This window comes from Panulirus ornatus, chromosome 73 (genome assembly GCF_036320965.1).
Source record: "Panulirus ornatus isolate Po-2019 chromosome 73, ASM3632096v1, whole genome shotgun sequence".
In the NCBI taxonomy this organism is placed as follows: Eukaryota; Metazoa; Arthropoda; class Malacostraca; order Decapoda; family Palinuridae; genus Panulirus; species Panulirus ornatus.
In genome coordinates, this window is record NC_092296.1 from 4,542,310 (window position 1) to 4,559,266 (window position 16,957).

The 16,957-nt window shown below is 43.8% G+C and overlaps 1 protein-coding gene across 4 annotated transcripts in view; it reads right to left on the reverse strand.

The window, feature by feature from the left end:
• Positions 1–16,957, reverse strand: part of LOC139748287 (transmembrane protein 135-like) — a 63,223-nt gene that overhangs the window by 13,692 nt on the left and 32,574 nt on the right. For all 4 annotated transcript variants that reach the window (XM_071661271.1, XM_071661273.1, XM_071661274.1 and 1 more), the window contains one exon: positions 13,164–13,304. In XM_071661271.1, coding sequence (XP_071517372.1) covers positions 13,164–13,304 — 141 coding nt within the window. The remainder of the gene's footprint in view (positions 1–13,163; positions 13,305–16,957) is intronic.

The window sequence follows — 16,957 nt, forward strand, 5'->3', positions numbered from 1 at the left end:
GAAGAGAGGAAAGTGATTGGTTCTCAGTGAATGAAGGTTTGCGGCAGGGGTGTGTGATGTCTCCATGGTTGTTTAATTTGTTTATGGATGGGGTTGTTAGGGAGGTGAATGCACGAGTTTTGGAAAGAGGGGCAAGTATGCAGTCTGTTGTGGATGAGAGAGCATGGGAAGTGAGTCAGTTGTTGTTCACTGATGATAAAGCACTGGTGGCAGATTCGGGTGAGAAACTGCAGAAGCTGGTGACTGAGTTTGGTAAAATGTGTGAAAGAAGAAAGCTGAGAGTAAATGTGAATAAGAGCAAGGTTATTAGATACAGTAGGGTTAGGGGACAAGTCAATTGAGAGGTAAGTTTGAAAGGAGAAAAACTGGAGGAAGTGAAGTGTTTTAGATATCTGGGAGTGGATTTGGCAGCGGATGGAACCATGGAAGCAGAAGTGAATCATAGGGTGGGGGAGGGGGCGAAAGTTCTGGGAGTGTTAAAGAATGTGTGGAAGTCAAGAATGGGAGGTAAGTTTGAATGGAGAAAAACTGGAGGAAGTGAAGTGTTTTAGATATCTGGGAGTGGATCTGGCAGCAGATGGTACCATGGAAGTGGAAGTGAATCATAGGGTGGGGGAGAGGGTGAAAGTTCTGGGAGTGTTAAAGAATGTGTGGAAGTCGAGAACATTATCTCGGAAGGCAAAAAGGGGTATGTTTGAAGGAATAGTGGTTCCAACAATGTTACATGGTTGCGAGGCATGGGCTATAGATAGAGTTGTGCAGAGGAAGGTGGATGTGCTGGAAATGATATGTTTGAAGACAAAATGCGGTGTGAGGTGGTTTGATCGAGTAAGTAATGATAGGGCAAGAGACATGTGTGGTAATAAAAAGTGTGGTTGAGAGAGCAGAAGAGGGTTTTGAAATGGTTTGGTCACATGGAGAGAATGAGTGAGGAAAGATTGACCAAAAAGATACATGTGTCAGAGGTGGAGGGAACGAGAAGTGGGAGACCAAATTGGAGGTGGAAAGATGGAGTGAAAAAGATTTTGAGTGATCGGGGCCTGAACATGCAGAAGGGTGAAAGGTGTGCAAGGAATAGAGTGAATTGGAACAATGTGGTATACCAGGGTCAATGTGCTGTCAATGGACTGAGCCAGGGCATGTGAAGCGTCTGTGTTAAACCATGGAAAGTTCTGTGGGGCCTGGATGTGGAAAGGGAGCTGTGGTTTCGGTGGATTATTACATGACAGCTAGAGACTGAGTGTGAACGAATGTGGCCTTTGTTGTCTTTTCCTAGCACTACCTCGTGCGCATGTGGGGGAGGGGGTTGTTATTTCATGTGTGGCAGGGTGGCAATGGGAATGAATAAAGGCAGACAATATGAATTAAGTACATGCGTATATATGTATACGGTGAGATGTATAGGTATGTATATTTGCGTGTGTGGACGTGTATGTAAAAACGTGTGTATGTGGGAGGGTTGGGCCATTATTTCGTCTGTTTCCTTGTGCTACCTCGCTAACGTGGGAGACAGCGACAAAGCAAAATGAATACACATATATATATATATATATATATATCCCTGGGGATAGGGGATTAAGAATACTTCCCACGTATTCCCTGCGTGTCGTAGAAGGCGACTAAAAGGGGAGGGAGCGGGGGGCTGGAAATCCTCCCCTCTCGTTTTTTTTTTTTTAAATTTTCCAAAAGAAGGAACAGAGGGGGCCAGTTGAGGATATTCCAAAAAAGGCCCAGTCCTCTGTTCTTAGCGCTACCTCGCTAACGCGGGAAATGGCGAATAGTTTAAAAAAAAAAAAAATATATATATATATATTCAGTTGTTGTTCGCTGATGATACAGTGCTGGTGGCTGATTCATGTGAGAAACTGCAGAAGCTGGTGACTGAGTTGGTAAAGTGTGTGAAAGAAGAAAGTTAAGAGTAAATGTGAATAAGAGCAAGGTAATTAGGTACAGTAGGGTTGAGGGTCAAGTCAATTGGGAGGTAAGTTTGAATGGAGAAAAACTGGAGGAAGTAAAGTGTTTTAGATATCTGGGAGTGGATCTGGCAGCGGATGGAACCATGGAAGCAGAAGTGAATCATAGGGTGGGGGAGGGGGCGAAAATCCTGGGAGCCTTGAAGAATGTGTGGAAGTCGAGAACATTATCTCGGAAAGCAAAAGTGGGTATGTTTGAAGGAACAGAGGTTCCAACAATGTTGTATGGTTGCGGGGCATGGGCTATGGATAGAGTTGTGCGCAGGAGGGTGGATGTGCTGGAAATGAGATGTTTGAGGAAAATGTGTGGTGTGAGGTGGTTTGATCGAGTAAGTAATGTAAGGGTAAGAGAGATGTGTGGAAATAAAAAGAGCGTGGTTGAGAGAGCAGAAGAGGGTGTTTTGGAATGGTTTGGGCACATGGAGAGAATGAGTGAGGAAAGATTGACCAAGAGGATATATGTGTCGGAGGTGGAGGGAACGAGGAGAAGTGGGAGACCAAATTGGAGGTGGAAAGATGGAGTGAAAAGATTTTGTGTGATCGGGGCCTGAACATGCAGGAGGGTGAAAGGATCGATGTGGTATACCAGGGTTGACGTGCTGTAAGTGGATTAAATCAGGGCATGTGAAGCGTCTGGGGTAAACCTTGGAAAGTTGTGTGGGGCCTGGATGTGGAAAGGGAGCTGTGGTTTCGGGCATTATTGCGTGGCAGCTAGAGACTGAGTGTGAACGAATGGGGCCTTTGTTGTGAATTGGATCGATGTGGTATACCAGGGTTGACGTGCTGTAAGTGGATTAAATCAGGGCATGTGAAGCGTCTGGGGTAAACCTTGGAAAGTTGTGTGGGGCCTGGATGTGGAAAGGGAGCTGTGGTTTCGGGCATTATTGCGTGGCAGCTAGAGACTGAGTGTGAACGAATGGGGCCTTTGTTGTCTTTTCCTAGTGCTACCTTGCACACATGAGGGGGGAGGGGGATGGTATTCCATGTGTGGCGAGGTGGCGATGGGAGTGAATGGGGCAGACAGTGTGAATTGTGTGCATGGGTATATATTTATGTGTCTGTGTATGTATATATATGTGTACATTGAGATGTATAGGTATGTATATTTGCGTGTGTGGACGTGTGTGTGTGTATACATTGTGTATGGGGGTGGTTTATTTATTTATTATACTTTGTCGCTGTCTCCCACGTTAGCGAGGTAGCGGAAGGAAACAGACGAAAGAATGGCCCAACCCACCCACATACACATGTATATACATACACGTCCACACACGCACATATACATACCTATACATCTCAATGTATACATATATATACACAGACATAAACATATATACACATGTATATAATTCATACTGTGTGCCCTTATTCATTCCCATCAACACCCCACCACACATGAAATAACAACCCTCTACCCCCGCATGTGCGCGAGGTAGCGCTGGGAAAACATGACAAAGGCCACATTCGTTCACACTCAGTCTTTAGCTGTCATGTATAATGCACTGAAACCACAGCTCCCTTTCTACATCCAGGCCCCAGAGAACTTTCCAGGGTTTACCCCAGATGCTTCACACGCACTGGTTCAATCCATTAACAGCACATCGACCCCGGTATACCACATCATTCCAATTCGTTCTTTTCCTTGCACGCCTTTCACCCTCCTGCATGTTCAGGCCCCGATCACTCAATCTTTTTCACTCCATCTTTCCACCTCCAGTTTGGTCTCCCACATGTTTATCAAATGGCGTCCTAGCTTCGTCTCTTCGATGTATATCAATTGACTTATATTTCTCTCTTGTGTCTCCCCTGATGATGTAATTATTACAAGAGTGCACTTGGGAACTTATCGTGTTTAATTTTCCCCATTGACTCATAGAGGAGAAAGAATACTTCCCACGCATTCCTCACATGTCGCAGAAGGCAACTAAAGGGGACGGGAGCGGGGGGCTGGAAACCCTCCCCTCCTCGTATTTTAACTTTCTAAAAGGGGAAACAGAAGGACTCACGAGGGGAGTGCTCATCCTCCTTGAAGGCTCAGATTGGGGTGTCTAAATGTGTGTGGATGTAACCAAGATGAGAAAAAGGAGAGATAGGTAGTATGTTTGAGGAAAGGAACCTGGATGTTTTGGCTCTGAGTAAAACGAAGCTCAAGGGTAAAGGGGAAGAGTGATTTGGGAATGTCTTGGGAGTAAAGTCAGGGGTTAGTGAGAGGACAAGAGCAAGGGAAGGAGTAGCACCACTCCTGAAACAGGAGTGGTGGGAGTACGTGATAGAGTGTAAGAAAGTAAATTCTAGATTGATATGGGTAAAACTGGAAGTGGATGGAGAGAGATGGGTGATTATTGGTGCATATGCACCTGGGCATGAGAAGAAAGATCATGAGAGGCAAGTGTTTTGGGAGCAGCTGAGTGAGTGTGTTAGTAGTTTTGATGCACGAGACCGGGTTACAGTGATGGGTGATTTGAATACAACGGTGAGTAATGTGGCAGTTGGGGGAATAATTGGTGTACATGGGGTGTTCAGTGTTGTAAATGGAAATGGTGAAGAGCTTGTAGATTTATGTGCGGAAAAAGGACTGGTGATTGGGAATACCTGGTTTAAAAAGAGATATACATATGTATACGTATGTAAGTAGGAGATATGGCCAGAGAGCGTTATTGGATTACGTGTTCATTGATAGGCACGTGAAAGAGAGACTTTTGGATGTTAATGTGCTGAGAAAGGCAACTGGAGGTATGTCTGATCATTATCTTGTGGAGGCGAAGGTGAAGATTTGTATAGGTTTTCAGAAAAAAGAGAGAATGGTGGGGTGAAGAGAGTGGTGAGAGAAAGTGAGCTTGGGAAGGAGACTTGTGTGAGGAAGTACCAGGAGAGACTGAGTATAGAATGGAAAAAGGTGAGAATAAAGGAGGTAAGGGGAGTGGGGGAGAAATGGGATGTACTTAGGGAAGCAGTGATGGCTTGTGCAAAAGATGCTTGTGGCATGAGAAGCGTGGGAGGTGGGCAGATTAGAAAGGGTAGTGAGTGGTGGGATGAAGAAGTAAGATTATAAGTGAAAGAGAAGAGAGAGGCATTTGGATGACTTTTGGAGGAAAATAAGAGAGATGTATAAAAGAGAGATGTAAGAGAGATGTATAAAAGAAAGAGGCAGGAGGTCACGAGAAAGGTGCAAGAGGCGAAAAAGAGGGCAAATGAGAGTTAGGGTGAGAGAGTATCATTAGATTCTAGGGAGAATAAAAAGATGTTTTGAAAGGAGGTAAATAAATTGCGTAAGACAAGGGAACAAATGGGAACTTCAGTGAAGGGGGCTAATGGGGAGGTGATAACAATTAGTGGTGATGTGAGAAGGAGATGGAGTGAGTATTTTGAAGGTTTGTTGAATGTGTTTGATGATAGAGTGGCAGATATAGAGTGTTTTGGTCGAGGTGGTGTGCAAAGTGAGAGGGTTAGGGAGAATGATTTGGTAAACAGAAAAGAGGTAGTAAAAGCTTTGTGGAAGATGAAAGCCGGCAAGGTGGCGAGTTTGGATGGTATTGCAGTGGAATTTATTAAAAAAGGGGTGACTGTATTGCTGACTGGTTGGTAAGGTTATTTAAAGTATGTATGACTCATGGTGAGGTGCCTGAGGATTGGCAGAATGCTTGTATAGTGCCATTGTACAAAGGCAAAGGGGATAAGAGTGAGTGCTCAAATTACAGAGGTATAAGTTTGTTGAGTATTCCTGGGAAATTGTATGGGAGGGTATTGATTGAGAGGGTGAAGGCATGTATAGAGCATCAGATTGGGGAAGAGCAGTGTGGTTTCAGAAGTGGTAGAGGATGTGTGGATCAGGTGTTTACTTTGAAGAATATATGCGAGAAATACTTAGAAAAGCAAATGGGTTTGTATGTGGCATTTATGGATCTGGAGAAGGCATATGATAGAGTTGATAGAGATGCTCTGTGGAAGGTATTAAAAATATATGGTGTGGGGGGCAGGTTGTTAGAAGCAGTGAAAAGTTTTTATTGAGGATGTAAGGCATGTGTACGTGTAGGAAGAGAGGAAAGTGATTGGTTCTCAGTGAATGAAGGTTTGCGGCAGGGGTGTGTGATGTCTCCATGGTTGTTTAATTTGTTTATGGATGGGGTTGTTAGGGAGGTGAATGCACGAGTTTTGGAAAGAGGGGCAAGTATGCAGTCTGTTGTGGATGAGAGAGCATGGGAAGTGAGTCAGTTGTTGTTCACTGATGATAAAGCACTGGTGGCAGATTCGGGTGAGAAACTGCAGAAGCTGGTGACTGAGTTTGGTAAAATGTGTGAAAGAAGAAAGCTGAGAGTAAATGTGAATAAGAGCAAGGTTATTAGATACAGTAGGGGTAGGGGACAAGTCGATTGAGAGGTAAGTTTGAAAGGAGAAAAACTGGAGGAAGTGAAGTGTTTTAGATATCTGGGAGTGGATTTGGCAGCGGATGGAACCATGGAAGCAGAAGTGAATCATAGGGTGGGGGAGGGGGCGAAAGTTCTGGGAGTGTTAAAGAATGTGTGGAAGTCAAGAATGGGAGGTAAGTTTGAATGGAGAAAAACTGGAGGAAGTAAAGTGTTTTAGATATCTGGGAGTGGATCTGGCAGCAGATGGTACCATGGAAGTGGAAGTGAATCATAGGGTGGGGGAGAGGGTGAAAGTTCTGGGAGTGTTAAAGAATGTGTGGAAGTCGAGAACATTATCTCGGAAGGCAAAAAGGGGTATGTTTGAAGGAATAGTGGTTCCAACAATGTTACATGGTTGCGAGGCATGGGCTATAGATAGAGTTGTGCAGAGGAAGGTGGATGTGCTGGAAATGATATGTTTGAAGACAAAATGCGGTGTGAGGTGGTTTGATCGAGTAAGTAATGATAGGGCAAGAGACATGTGTGGTAATAAAAAGTGTGGTTGAGAGAGCAGAAGAGGGTTTTGAAATGGTTTGGTCACATGGAGAGAATGAGTGAGGAAAGATTGACCAAAAAGATACATGTGTCAGAGGTGGAGGGAACGAGAAGTGGGAGACCAAATTGGAGGTGGAAAGATGGAGTGAAAAAGATTTTGAGTGATCGGGGCCTGAACATGCAGAAGGGTGAAAGGTGTGCAAGGAATAGAGTGAATTGGAACAATGTGGTATACCAGGGTCAATGTGCTGTCAATGGACTGAGCCAGGGCATGTGAAGCGTCTGTGTTAAACCATGGAAAGTTCTGTGGGGCCTGGATGTGGAAAGGGAGCTGTGGTTTCAGTGGATTATTACATGACAGCTAGAGACTGAGTGTGAACGAATGTGGCCTTTGTTGTCTTTTCCTAGCACTACCTCGTGCGCATGTGGGGGAGGGGGTTGTTATTTCATGTGTGGCAGGGTGGCAATGGGAATGAATAAAGGCAGACAATATGAATTAAGTACATGCGTATATATGTATACGGTGAGATGTATAGGTATGTATATTTGCGTGTGTGGACGTGTATGTAAAAACGTGTGTATGTGGGAGGGTTGGGCCATTATTTCGTCTGTTTCCTTGTGCTACCTCGCTAACGTGGGAGACAGCGACAAAGCAAAATGAATACACATATATATATATATATATATCTATCCCTGGGGATAGGGGATTAAGAATACTTCCCACGTATTCCCTGCGTGTCGTAGAAGGCGACTAAAAGGGGAGGGAGCGGGGGGCTGGAAATCCTCCCCTCTCGTTTTTTTTTTTTTAAATTTTCCAAAAGAAGGAACAGAGGGGGCCAGTTGAGGATATTCCAAAAAAGGCCCAGTCCTCTGTTCTTAGCGCTACCTCGCTAACGCGGGAAATGGCGAATAGTTTAAAAAAAAAAAAAATATATATATATATATTCAGTTGTTGTTCGCTGATGATACAGTGCTGGTGGCTGATTCATGTGAGAAACTGCAGAAGCTGGTGACTGAGTTTGGTAAAGTGTGTGAAAGAAGAAAGTTAAGAGTAAATGTGAATAAGAGCAAGGTAATTAGGTACAGTAGGGTTGAGGGTCAAGTCAATTGGGAGGTAAGTTTGAATGGAGAAAAACTGGAGGAAGTAAAGTGTTTTAGATATCTGGGAGTGGATCTGGCAGCGGATGGAACCATGGAAGCAGAAGTGAATCATAGGGTGGGGGAGGGGGCGAAAATCCTGGGAGCCTTGAAGAATGTGTGGAAGTCGAGAACATTATCTCGGAAAGCAAAAGTGGGTATGTTTGAAGGAACAGAGGTTCCAACAATGTTGTATGGTTGCGGGGCATGGGCTATGGATAGAGTTGTGCGCAGGAGGGTGGATGTGCTGGAAATGAGATGTTTGAGGAAAATGTGTGGTGTGAGGTGGTTTGATCGAGTAAGTAATGTAAGGGTAAGAGAGATGTGTGGAAATAAAAAGAGCGTGGTTGAGAGAGCAGAAGAGGGTGTTTTGGAATGGTTTGGGCACATGGAGAGAATGAGTGAGGAAAGATTGACCAAGAGGATATATGTGTCGGAGGTGGAGGGAACGAGGAGAAGTGGGAGACCAAATTGGAGGTGGAAAGATGGAGTGAAAAGATTTTGTGTGATCGGGGCCTGAACATGCAGGAGGGTGAAAGGATCGATGTGGTATACCAGGGTTGACGTGCTGTAAGTGGATTAAATCAGGGCATGTGAAGCGTCTGGGGTAAACCTTGGAAAGTTGTGTGGGGCCTGGATGTGGAAAGGGAGCTGTGGTTTCGGGCATTATTGCGTGGCAGCTAGAGACTGAGTGTGAACGAATGGGGCCTTTGTTGTGAATTGGATCGATGTGGTATACCAGGGTTGACGTGCTGTAAGTGGATTAAATCAGGGCATGTGAAGCGTCTGGGGTAAACCTTGGAAAGTTGTGTGGGGCCTGGATGTGGAAAGGGAGCTGTGGTTTCGGGCATTATTGCGTGGCAGCTAGAGACTGAGTGTGAACGAATGGGGCCTTTGTTGTCTTTTCCTAGTGCTACCTCGCACACATGAGGGGGGAGGGGGATGGTATTCCATGTGTGGCGAGGTGGCGATGGGAGTGAATGGGGGCAGACAGTGTGAATTGTGTGCATGGGTATATATTTATGTGTCTGTGTATGTATATATATGTGTACATTGAGATGTATAGGTATGTATATTTGCGTGTGTGGACGTGTGTGTGTGTATACATTGTGTATGGGGGTGGGTTGGGCCATTTCTTTCATCTGTTTCCTTGCGCTACCTCGCAAACGCGGGAGACAGCGAGAAAGCAAAATGAATAAATAAATATATATATATATATATATATATATATATTATTTTTTATTTTTATTTTGCTTTGTCGCTGTCTCCTGCGTTAGCGAGGTAGCGCAAGGAAACAGACGAAAGAATGGCCCAACCCGCCCACATACACATGTATATACAAACGTGTCCACACACGCACAATATACATACCTATACATCTCTATGTACACATATATATACACACACAGACATATACATATATACACATGTACATAATTCATACTGTCTGCCTTTATTTGTTCCCATCGCCACCTCGCCACACATGGAATAACAGCCCCCTTCCCCCTCATGTGTGCGAGGTAGTGCTATGAAAAACACCAAAGGCCCCATTCGTTCACACTCAGTCTCTAGCTGTCATGTAATAATGCACCGAAACCACAGCTCCCTTTCCACATCCAGGCCCCACACACTTTGCATGGTTTACCCCAGACGCTTCACATGCCCTGGTTCCATCCATTGACAGCACGTCGACCCCCGTATACCACATCGTTCCAATTCACTCTATTCCTTGCACGCCTTTCACCCTCCTGCATGTTCAGGCCCCGATCACTCAAAATCTTTTTCACTCCATCTTTCCACCTTCAATTTGGTCTCCCACTTCTCCTCGTTCCCTCTACCTCTGACACATAAATCCTCTTGGTCAATCTTTCCCCACTCATTCTCTCCATGTGACCAAACCATTTCAAAACACCCTCTTCTGCTCTCTCAACCACACTACTTACTGCCTTCATCCATTCCCATCGCCACCCGACCACACATGAAATGGCACCCCCCTCCCCCTGCGCAAGCGTGAGGCAGCACTAGGAAAGGACAACAAAGGCCACATTCGTTCACACTCAATTACTAGCTGTCATGTCTAATGCACTGAAACCACAGCTCCCTTTCCTCATCCAGGCCCCACAAAACTTTCCCATATGCTTTACATTCCCTAGTTCAATCCATTGACAACACGTCAACCCCAGCAAACCAAATTGTTCCAATTCACTCTATTTCTTGCATGCCTTTCACCCTCCTGTATGTTCAGGCCCCGATCGCTCAAAATCTTTTTCACTCCATCCTTCCACCTCCAATTTGGTCTCCCACTTCTCGTTCCCTCCACCTCTGACACATATATCCTCTTTGTCAATCTTTCCCCACTCATTCTCTCCATGTGACCAAACCATTTTAATACACCCTCTTCTGCTCCCTCTACCACACTGTTTTTACTACCACACATCTCTCTTACCCTTTCATTACATACTTGGTCAAACCACCTCACACCACATATTGTCCTTAAACATTTCATTTCCAACACATCCACCCCCCTCCGCATAACCCTATCTATAGCCTATGCCTTGCAACCATATAACATTGATGGAACCATTATTCCTTCGTACATACCCATTTTTGCTCTCCAAGATAACGTTCTAGCCTTCCACACATTCTTCAATGCTCCCAGAACCTTCATCCCCTCCCCCACCCTGTGACTCACTTCTGCTTCCAAGGTTCCTAACACCACTAAATCCACTCCCAGATATCTAAAACACTTCACTTCCTCCAGTTTTTTTCCATTCAAACTTACCTCCCTACTGAACCTAATAACCCTGCTCTTATTCGCATTTACTCTCAAGTTTCTTCTTTCACACACTTTACCAAACTCATTCACCAACTTCTGCAGTTTCTCACACAAATCAGCCACCAACGCTGTATCATCAGCGAACAACAACTGACTCACTTCCTAAGCCCTCTCATCCACAACAGACTGCATACTTGCCCCTCTCCCCTAAACTCTAGCATTCACCTCCCTAACAACCCCATCCATAAACAAATTAAACAACCATGGAGACATCACGCAACCCTGCCGCAAACCGACATTCATTGGGAATCAATCACTTTCCTCTTTTCCTACTCATACACATGCCTTACATCCTTGATATAATCTTTTCACTGCTTCGAGCAACTTACCTCCCACACCATATACTCTTAATATCTTCCACAAAGCATCTCTATCCACTCTATCATATGCCTTCTCCAGATCAGTAAATGCTACGTACAAATCCATCTCTTTTTCTAAGTATTTCTCACATACATTCTTCAAAACAAACACCTAATCCACACATCCTCTACCACTTCTGACAACACACTGCTCTTCTCCTATCTGATGCTCTGTACATGCCTTTACCCTCTCAACCAATACCCTCCCATATAATTTCCCAGGAATACTCAACAAACTTATAACTCTGTAATTTGTTCACTCACCTTTATCCACTTTGCCTTTATACAATGGCACTATGCATACATTCCACCAATCCTCAGGCTCTTCACCATGAACCATACATACACTGAATATCCTTACCAGCCACTCAACAACACACGTCACCCCCCCCTTTTTTTTTATAACTTCCACTGCAATACCATCCAAACCCACCACCTTGCCGGCTTTCATGTTCTGCAAAGCTTTCACTACCTCTTCTCTGTTTACCAAAGCATTCTCCCTGACCCTCTCACTTTGCACATCAACTCGCCCAAAACACCCTATATCTTCCACTCTATCAAATACATTCAACAAACCTTCAAAATACTCACTCCATCTACTTCTTATTCCACCACTACTTGTTATTTCCTCCCCATTAGCCCCCTTCACCGATGTTCCCATTTGTTCTCTTGTCTTTCACACTTGATTTACCTCCTTCCAAAACATCTTTTTTTTTCTCCCTAAAATCAAATGATAATCTCTAACCCTAACGCTCATTTGCCCTCTTTTTCACCTCTTGCACCTTTCTCTTGACCTCTTGCCTTTTTCTTTTATACATCCCCCAGTCACTTGCACTACTTCCCTGCAAAAATTGTCCAAATGCCTCTCTCTTCTCTTTCATTAACAATCTTACTTCTTCATCCCACCACTCACTACCCTTTCTAGTCTGTCCACCACCCACCTTTCTCGTGCCATAAGCCTCTTTTGTTCAAGCCATAACTGCTTCCCTAAATACATCCCATTCCTCCCCACTCCCCTTACGTCTTTTGTTCTCACCTTTTTCCATTCTGCACTCAATCTCTCCTGGTACTTCCTCACACAAGTCTCCTTTCCAAGCTCACTTACTCTCACCACTCTCTTCACCCCAACATTCTCTCTTCATTTCTGAAAACCTCTACAAATCTTCACCTTTGCCTCCAGAAGATAATGATCAGACATCCCTCCAGCTGTCCCTCTGTACACATTAACATCCAAAAGTCTCTCTTTTCCACGCCTATCAATTAACACATAATCCAATAACGCTCTCTGGCCATCTCTTCTACTGACAGACGTATACTCTTTTTAAACCAGGTATTCCCAATCACCAGTCCTTTTTTAGCACACAAATCTACAAGCTCTTCACCATTTCCATTTACAGAACTGAACACTCCATGTACACCAATTATACCCTCAACTGTCACATTACTCACCTTTGCATTCAAATCACCCATCACTATAACCCGGTCTCGTGCATCAAAGCTGCTAACACACTCACTCAGCTGCTCCCAAATCACTTGCCTCTCATGATCTTTCCTCTCATGACTTAATGACAAACTAACTCTCGGAGGAATACCTTCTTCAAAAGATGCAAATTCTTGTCACCTTTGCCATCTTAAGGCTTACTGCCTCCATTAATGATCAGGACTGACATTCACTTTGTCCCTAAGTCTCTCCAGAAGAAAAATAAAGCTTTTCTTTTTCTTACAGTAAATGAAAGGACACAACCATAAGAATGTATCCATAAAGCATCTCAAATGTAGAAGTCCCAAAAATGGAAAATTAGCAATTGAAAGCATGGACAATAACCTGTGCTCTAACATGAATTAAGTGTAGTCTGCTGAGTGAATATCAGAACAAATTTGGAAAATGGCACATAGAGCTACAGTAATCTATGCAAGAAATACATTAAAAATGGCCAATGTTCCACAACTAACTCACCTCTAGAACTTTCCACATCATATAAAGAGCGAGTGATGGGGCAGAGTAAAAGTACATTGAGAGAGCAGACAATACACCAGCTACTGCTCCATGTGATGGATCATCTTTCCCATGCCACCACCTGCCTGCACAACAAGTCCCCTGTGAAAAATAATCATGTGTACTTAGTACAGGACATAAAAAGTTTACTTCAGCAATCAAACAAGCTGTGACAAAAATGCAACTTGTGGAACACATCAAGGTGAAAATTCACAAGAGAGTTTTTATACAAGTAGTGACGCATTTGCTAGCCGTCCATGGCTGAGTGCAAAGGTGTGAATCCTGGTTTCAGCAGTTGGTTCAGTCATCCAGCTGTTCATCCTACCCTTGGGTCTGTTGATACCTGGCTTTGGCTAGTGTGTGTGTGTGTGTATATATATATTTTTTTTTTCACATGTTTTTGCCATTTCCCACGATGGGTGGTGTAAGCAGCAAGTGGCTAAGCCTTTGAGGGAAACATCCTCACTTGGCCACCTTCTCTGTTCCTTCTTTTGGAAAAGAAAACTGCAGGGGAGGATTTCCAATCCCCCACTCCAACCCATTTTAGTCGGCTTCTATGACACAAGGGGAATATTCTATCTCCTCTAGCCCCAGCATCTGGGGTAAACTATGGAAAGGTCTGTGGAGCTAGGATATGAATAGAGAGCTGTGGTTTTGGGGCATTACACATGACAACTAGAGAATATGTGTGAACAAATGTGGCCTTTTTCGTCTTTTTTCTAGCGTTACCACACTGAAATGGGGTTAGCGATGCAATTTCCTGTGAGGCAGGGTAGCGCCAGGAATGAATGAAGGCAAGTAAGTATGAATATGTACCTGGATATATATGTATATGTATGTGTATACATGTACATATTCATACTTCCTTGCCTTCATCCATTCTAGGTGCTACCACAGACCTTTCCATGGTTTACCCTACGCATTTCACATGCCCTGGTTCACTCCACTGACAGCACACTGAACCTAGTATACCAGATCATTCCAATTCACTCTATTCTGTGCATGCCTCTTACCCTCCTGCACATTCAGGCCCTGATTGCTCAAAATCCTTTTACTCCATCCTTCCACCTCCACTTTGGTCTCCTGCTTTTCCTTGTTCCCTCTAACTCAGACACATATATCTTCTCTATCAACCTTTCCTTACTCATTCTCGCCAATGTCCAAACAATAAGTTGACAAGTGTAACGTCTGAGGTAAACCATGGAAAGGTCTGTGATAGCACCTAGAATGGATGATGGCAAGCTAGTAGGAATATGTACATGTGTATATATTCATATGTATCTGAATGTGTATGAATATCTATGCATATGTGTATACATTGATTTATTATTTATTCATCATATTTGATTGCCGTCTCCTGCGTCAGCAAGGTAGTGACAGGAAACAGATGAAGAATGGCTCATCCACTCATACACATATGATTGGATTGAACCAGGGCATGTGAAGCATCTGAGGTAAACCATGGAAAGTTCTGTGGGACCTGGATGTGGAAAGGGAGCTGTGGTTTCAGTGCATTATACATGACAGCTAGAGACTGAGTGTGAACTAATGTGGCCTTTGTTGTCTTTTCCTAGCACTACCTCATGCACATGCGGGGGGAGGGGGTTGTTATTTCATGTGTGGCGAGGTGGTGATGGGAATGAATACGGGCAGACAGTATGAATTATGTACATGTGTATGTATGTATATGTCTGTGTGCATATATATGTATACGTTGAGATGTATAGGTATGTATATGCGTGTGTATGGATGTGTATGTATATACATGTGTATGTGGGTGGGTTGGGCCATTCTTTCATCTGTTTCCTTGTGCTACCTCACTAATGCAGGAGACAGCAACAAAGTATAGATAAATAAATAAATATATTTATCTATAAATAAATAAATATATATATACATAAATGTGGGTTTGGATGGTATTGCAGTGGAATTTATTAAAAAAGGGGGTGACTGTGTTGTTGACTGGCAGGTGAGGATATCTAATGTATGTATAACTCATGGTGAGGTGCCCGGGGATTGGCAGAATGCATGCATAGTGCCATTGTACAAAGGCAAAGGGTTATGATAAAGGTGAGAGCTCAAATTACAGAGGTACAAGTTTGTTGAGTATTCCTGGGTACTGAATGAGAGGGTGAAAGCATGTACAGAGCATCAGATTGGGGAAGAGCAGTGTGGTTTCAGAAGTGGTAGAGGATGTGTGGATCAGGTGTTTGCTTTGAAGAATGTATGTGGGAAATACTTAGTAAAGCAAATGGATTTGTATGTAGCATTTATGGATCAGGAGAAGGCATTTGACAGGATTGATAGAGATGCTCTGTGGAAGGTATTAAGAATATATGGTGAGGGAGGCAAGTTGCTAGAAGCAGTGAAAAGCTTTTATCGAGTATGCAAGGCATGTGTACAAGTAGGAAGAGAGGAAAGTGATTGGTTCTCAGTGAATGACGGTTTGTGGCAGGGGTGCAAGATGTCTCCATGGTTGTTTAATTTGTTTATGGATGGGGTTGTTAGGGAAGTGAATGCAAGAGTTTTGGAGAGAGGGGCAAGCATGCAGTCTCTTGTGGATGAGAGGACTTGGGAAGCAAGTCAGTTGTTGTTCGCTGATGATACAGCGCTGGTGGCTGATTCGGGTGAGAAACTGCAGAAGCTGGTGACTGAATTTGGTAAAGTGTGTGAAAGAAGAAACTTGAGAGTAAATGTGAATAAGAGCAAGGTTATTAGGTACAGTAGGGTTGAGGGACAAGTCAATGGGGAGGTAAGTTTCAATGAGAAAAACTGGAGGAAGTGAAGTGTTTTAGATATCTGGGAGTGGATTTGGCAACGGATGGAACAACAGAAGCGGAAGTGAGTCACGGGGTGGGGGAGGGGGCAAAAGTTCTGGGAGCATTGAAAAATGTGTGGAAGGCGAGAACATTATCTCGGAAAGCAAAAATGGTTATGTTTGAAGGTAAGGTATAGTGGTTCCAACAATGTTATATGGTTGCGAGGCGTGGGCTATAGATAGAGTTGTGCCGAGGAAGGTGGACGTGTTGGAAATGAGATGTTTGAGGAGAATATGTGGTGTGAGGTGGTTTGATCGAGTAAGAAATGAAAGGGTAAGAGAGATGTGTGATAATAAAAAGAGTGTGGTTAAGAGAGCAGAAGAGGGTGTTTTGAAATGGCTTGGTCACATGGAAAGAATGAGTGGGGAAAGATTGACAAAGAGGATATAAATGTCAGAGGTGGAGGGAATGAGAAGTGGGAGACCAAATTGGAGGTGGAAGGATGGAGTGAAAAAGATTTTGAGCGATTGTTGCCTGAACATGCAGGAGGGTGAAAGGCGTGCAAGGAATAGAGTGAATTGGAATGATGTGGTATACCGGGGTTAACGTGCTGTCAATGGATTGAACCAGGGCATGTGAAGCGTCTGGGGTAAACCATGGAAAGTTTTGTAGGGCTTGGATGTGGAAAGGGAGCTGTGGTTTCGGTGCATTATACATGACAGCTAGAGACTTCGTGTGAACGAATGTGGCCCTTTGTTGTCTTTTCCTAGTGCTACCTCACATGCATGCTGGGTGAGGGGGTTGTCATTTCATGTGTGGTTGGGTGGCGACGGGAATGAATAAAGGCAGCAAGTATGAATTATGTACATGTGTATATGTGTATATGTCTGTGTATTTTTTTTTTTTTTTTTTTTTTTTTTTTTTTTCATACTATTCGCCATTTCCCGCGTTTGCGAGGTAGCGTTAAGAACAGAGGACTGGGCCTTAGAGGGAAAA